Genomic DNA, 6,000 nt, shown 5'->3' with positions numbered 1-6,000 from the left:
TCCAGACTGTTGCCCTTGCAACTACTGAAAAGGCTGCTGCCCCTCTTCAGGAACCACACGTTTGTCTGGCCTCTCAACAGATACCCCTCCGTTGTGGTTGCACCTACGGTACGGCTATCTGTATCGCTGAGGCACGCAAGCCTCCCCACCAACGGCAAGGTCCATGGTTCATTGTGGGGGGGGGAAATTACATACAAAGTTATTAATACAAAAAGCTGAATTTCATGATGTGTTCTGGAAACAATAAATGTGCAAATAATTCAAGTTTAATTCAATGGTGTTCTATTAGTTACTGAGAAATGTGGTTAAACATCCAACCTGTTTCAGGGAGAGACACCAAGAGTACAGTGCTACCGAGGAACTACACTCATCAGCCAATTTAGTTAATTCACAATCACCTGATTTATTTCAACTATGTTCCATTACCCCTCTTTTACTTGTGTTGATATTCATCTCGTAATCTCTTTTCAAGACACTATCCATTATATTCAATTATTAATCCAAATTATTTTCTGTCTCTGACAACATTACAATGTCATCAGCAAACCTCAAAGATTATATTTCTTTTCCCTGAACTTCAATTCCCTTTCCAAATTACTCCTGGGTTTCCTTCTCAGTTTGATCACAATAATAAAAAACTTAAAACTATCGACAGGAGAAAAACCCTTTTGGATTATCACTCATTTAATGGACACAGCAAGATGAAATTTTAAAATGTGGGCAATGACGTGAGATTGGGGGATGATGGAGAGGGGCAAATGGGGAAATAAAAGCTAGGAAAGAATAAACTGACATCATGCAGTCATTCAGTGAAAAGTAAGAAGAATGAGAAGAGAAAATAGGCTGAGGTTGGGGAGGAAGTAGGGAAGAATGTGAAAACTTAATGATCACACAAGATAGGATGAGGAGCCTCAAAGCAGAGAGCAATTCACTTATTAATTAACCCACATTAGCTATTTCTTATTTTCGTTTTTAATTGCTTGTAACATTTTATATTGTATTTGACATGTTTTCCATGTCTGCTATTTTTATAACTTTGAAAGGAAATATGGTAAACAGAATAATTAATATAACACAGGTGTTTGAAAAAATAATTTCACTATACCAGTTCCTCCGATTTAACTCTGTGGTTGTACATACAGAAAAATACTGAAGATTTACTTAGGATTAAATTACATCTCCGTTTTACACATCTTACAACATGAAAGGAAATACAATTATAAAACTGTTCAATAGCACATAACATCATTTTGTAAAAGAAGAATCTGCTTTTTTCCTGTGTTGATTCATGTGGTTGCAAATATGAGATCAGATTCATCATAGGGGAAAAGATGGAAGGAAAGTTGTATGATTGGATATCACTCTGTTCAGGTCTATGTTTTCTGCTAGTTATTGCTTCTACTGATATTAAAAAGGGATTGTTAACAAATACTTATTCCAAAGTTAGTTTCCAGTCACTCACAATATGAAAGAAGGATCATAAAACATTTCATCTCAAACATCTGCAGTTTGCAGTATTAATGTTTTAATCAATAAACACTGTTAATAAATTAAAGAACTACAACTGCAGCTGTAGGAATGTGTTATCACAGTCTTCACAACAACATAATTTAGTCTTTCTTCTTATATGTCGAAAGTTGAGCACTCGCTTGTTGGTTAATTCCCATCTTCTTGCCGTTCACAACCAGTACGAGGGGACTGTTTACTCTCACAGAATTATAAAAGTATTTCTAATCAAAAGAAAAGAAAAAAACATGAAAAAGACACAAAATAAGTATACAGCAACATTATAATCAATTAAGACAAAGTGGCACAAGAACTAGATAAATTATAAACTTACTGCATCTTTAGTTTCAACACTGACTTTTGTCAGGTAGGGTTCAGGTATAGCAACTGAATCTCCAATTATAACTCCTTTTCCCTTAGCAAAGTTGTAAACAGTTACAGCAATGCAAGTCTCCACTTTGTCAATCATACAAAATGTGCTGGAAATTTTAATAAAACATATTTACTTTCACGTGCCAAAAGAAAACATTAAAATGATATAGGAACATATCCACACTTACAATGGCACTGCATCTTCATCTTGTATACTGCAGACCACTTTTCCAAAAATTACTTTATTTTCATTCAGACCTTCTTGCAGATTACTAAATGGTATACATTGTAGCTCAATGGATTCCCCTTTGGAAGATGTATAACTGCCTCCATAATATGGACCCAGCTGTTTCTCATAAATTGACTGTGAAATAGCAGAAAAAGAAAATCACAAGCATCATTAGCACAAAACCAATTTCTGGGGGCTTGAGGAGGGAAGTGACTTGTACACAGGGAACAACAACTTTGGTGTGTCACTAACATCCACCACTCAACTCTTTTCAATCTGTTCTAAGTTAGTTTCCTGTAGAAAGTATCAAATTGCAACAAAGGCTTGCTGTCCAGTTCTTACCTTAGGAGGCAAACTATATAATACCACTGAGAGATACACGTAAAGCTATGATGCAATGAAAGCTGGATATTGTCATGTATTTTTATGTGAGTTTATTAATAATGCTAAATATTTCATCTCCTGCAAAGGTTCATATGGGTGGCAGAATACCACTGAGGGAGGGGTGGGAAGGGTAGTGGGAAGGATATTCCTCACTTCAGGGCACAATGAGAGATAGTTGAAACCCTGGCAGAGAATGTGGGTCAGTTGCTCCAGCCCAGTGTGAAACTGAGTCATGACGGAAGTGCTTCTTTGTGGCCAGTTGGTGGGAATGTCGGATGTGATGGGTGGCTGGAGAGATGAGGCATAGGAGATCTGTTTGTGTACAAGGTTGAGAGGTAAATTATGGTCTGAGAAACTCTCAGTGAAATCTTTGGTATATTTTGAGAGGGACTCCTCACCACTAAGGATGCGATGGCCACAGGTGGCTATGCCATATGGAAGGGACTTCTTGGTATGGAATGGATGACAGTTGTCGCAGTGGGGGTATTGCTTGTGGTTCTTACATTTTATATGGAAGGAGGTACTGATGTAGCCATCTTTGAGGTGGAGATCAACTCGAGATGGTGACTTGTTAGGTTGAAGAGGACAAGGTGAAGCAAATGAGGGAGGAGTTGTTGATGTTTTGAAGGAATGTGGATAGTGTGTCTTCACCCACAATCCAGATCACAATGTCATCATTGAATCTGAGCCAGGTGAGGGCTACAGGTTTCTAGGTGGTCACGAAGGATTCCTCTAGATGAATAGGTTGGCATGGGACGGTGTCATGTGGGTGTCCATTTCTGTACCACAGATTTGTTTTTGGAGGTGATTCTTTCAAAGGTGAAGTAACTGTGGGTGAGAATGTAGTCAGTCATGGTGAGCAGGAAGAAGGTCGTAGATCTGGAATCAGTCGGATGATGGAGGTAGTGATCAATAGAAGCAAGGCCATGGGCATTAGAGGTGTAAGTGTAAAGGGAGGTGGCATCAGTAGTGACAAGTGGGGTGGGTGTTGTGCGGTAAAGGAACAGGAACTGTGCAGAGTCAGAGAAGGAAATAGTTTGGCTTTTTTATATAGAGGGAAAGATTACTGGTAATAGGTTGAAGGTGTTGGTCGTCAAAAGTAGATGTTCTCTCAGTAGAGGCACAGTAATTGACCACAATGGGGCATCCTGGGTGATTGGGTCAACAAACTTTAGTAAGCACGTAGAAGGTTGGAATGCAGGGAGTGATAGGGGTGAGGAGATGGACTCCAGGGAGAGGTTCTGGCATGAATCTAAGGATTTGAGGAGTGACTGGAGGTCCTGTTGTGTTTCTGAAATGGGTTTGAAGGTGTACAAATCTGACAGCTTTAATTGAACTCACAGTTGCAAATGAGGACAACTATCAGTTGTAGAATGGAATGACGACATTGAAATTCTGTGCTGGGCCAGGACTCAAACCTAAATTACCCGCTTATCACAAGCGGTTGCCTTGCCATTTGGCTATCCGTTCATGACTCACAGTCAGACGCAAACTTCCATATGTCATCAACCATACGTCTACGACCTGTACTCATACATCCAATATGTATATTCTGTACAGGTCAGATGCTGTATTCTAAAGTCGGTTGCCTGTTATCAGCAGATAAGTACGATATTGCACTGCCTGTGTTATTCTGATGACGAAGCAAAGATCCTTCGGACATACATGTGTGTCCACTGTAAAGAAACTTCTAAAGCCCCTGTAAAGAAATTTATAAAGAAGCAGAGACTGCTGCACAATATGCGTAAAAGACAGCACAAGGCTTATAGATAGAAAAAAGCTGAATGATCTGTGTTTGGCTGTCATGAGTGCAATGCATGAAGCCTTCAACAACTACTGTAAAGGAATATTATCAAACAATCTCCCACAGAACCCAAGGCAAGTAAAGGCTGTTTGTGATCCCAATGGATAGTGTCCATGCACTCATTGATGAGAGAGGAACTGAAACTGAAAGTAGCTACACAAAAGCAGAGCTGCTCAACTCTGTTTTCTAAGTGTTCCTTTACAAAGGAAAATAGAGTAGTATTGCCAACTTAATTCTCACACTACTGAGAAGGCAAATGAAATAAACTGTAGCGTCAGTGACATTGAGAAGCAGCTGAAATCGTTAAAAATGAACAAAGCTCCAGGGCATGATGGAACACCTATCAGATTCACACTGAATTCATGGGTTGGTTAGCTCTGCTTTTAGCTATAATATCTGGTGCATCTGTGAGCAAAAAATCATGCTCAGCGGTTGAAAGAAAGGATAGGTCACAACCATCTACATGAAGGGTAGCAGCAGTGATCCTCAAAACTACTGTCCCACAACCTTAACATCCATTCATCACAGAATCTTAGAACATATTCTGAACTCAAATGTAATGAGGTATCTTAAACAGATTTAGTACAAACAAGCATGAATTTCAAAAAGATCGATCATATGACACACTGAAAGGCAAAGATCAAGGCAGTCTGGTGGGTGCTGTATTTCTCGATTTTCGAAAAGCATTTAACTCTGTATCACATCTTTGCTTATTATTGAAAGTACAGTAGTATGGAGTATGAAGCAAAATTTGTGATTGGTTTGAGGTTTTTTTATGTGTGTGTGTGTGTGTGTGTGTGTGTGTGTGTGTGTGTGTGTGTGTGTGTGTACAGAGGATGGCGCAAGTTATCTTGGATGGAATGTCATAGTCAGATGTAGAAGTAACTTTGGGTGTTCCCCAGTGAAGTGTGTTGCGACTCTTGCTGTATAATAATGTCCTTGTGGGCAATGTTAATAGTAACTTCAGACTTTCAGATGATACAGTTATCCATAATGAACAATTGTGTGAAAGAAGTGGCATTAATATTCAGTCATATCTGGATAAGATTTCAGAGTGGTGCAAAGATTGACAACTTGCTTTAAATACTCACAAAATGAAAAAAGTTGTATCCTGTGACTATCATATCAGTGTGTCACAAATGGAATCAGTGAACTCATGCAAATATCTGGGTGTAACACTCTGTTGGGAAAGGAAATTGCATGATCAAATAGGCTCAGTTGTTTATAGAGCAAGTAGCACGACTTTGGTTTATTGGTAGAATACTAGGAAAATGCCATCAATCTACAAAGGAGACTGCTTAAAAATTACTCATATGCTCTATCCTTGAGTGTTGCTCAAGTGTGTGGGACTGGTACCAGATAGAATTGAGAGAGAATATTGAACCTATACAAAGAAGGGCGGCACAAAAGGTCAAAGGTTTGTTTGGCTGGTGGGAGAGAGTCACAGAGATGGTTAAAGAACTGAACTGGCAGACTCTTGAAGATAAACGTAAACAATCTCAAGAAAGTATACTTTCAAAGATCGAAGAACCAGCTTTGAATGATTTTCTAGGAATACCACAAACCCCCCTCCCAAATATAGCTCCCATATGGACTGTGAGGATAAGATCAGACTAATTACACCATTCAGAGAGGCACTCCAGCAATCACTTGAACAGTGAGTGGAACAGAAAGACGCACTAATAATTGATACAATGGGATATAC

At 39.0% G+C, this 6,000-nt stretch overlaps 1 protein-coding gene across 1 annotated transcript in view; it reads right to left on the bottom strand.

The window, feature by feature from the left end:
- Positions 1 to 959: 959 nt before the first annotated feature.
- The window catches only part of LOC124804847 (tetratricopeptide repeat protein 5-like), a 140,745-nt gene continuing 135,704 nt past the window's right edge, over positions 960 to 6,000 (bottom strand). Inside the window, exons 7-9 of the mRNA XM_047265198.1 lie at positions 2,067 to 2,242; positions 1,841 to 1,985; positions 960 to 1,730 (exon numbers count right to left, since the gene is read on the bottom strand). Coding sequence (XP_047121154.1) covers positions 1,611 to 1,730; positions 1,841 to 1,985; positions 2,067 to 2,242 — 441 coding nt within the window. The 3' untranslated portion in view covers positions 960 to 1,610. The remainder of the gene's footprint in view (positions 1,731 to 1,840; positions 1,986 to 2,066; positions 2,243 to 6,000) is intronic.

This window comes from Schistocerca piceifrons, chromosome 7 (assembly GCF_021461385.2).
Source record: "Schistocerca piceifrons isolate TAMUIC-IGC-003096 chromosome 7, iqSchPice1.1, whole genome shotgun sequence".
NCBI lineage: Eukaryota > Metazoa > Arthropoda > Insecta > Orthoptera > Acrididae > Schistocerca > Schistocerca piceifrons.
The sequence above is the reverse complement of the archived record's forward strand: the minus strand, read 5'-3'. Positions and strand labels throughout refer to the sequence as shown.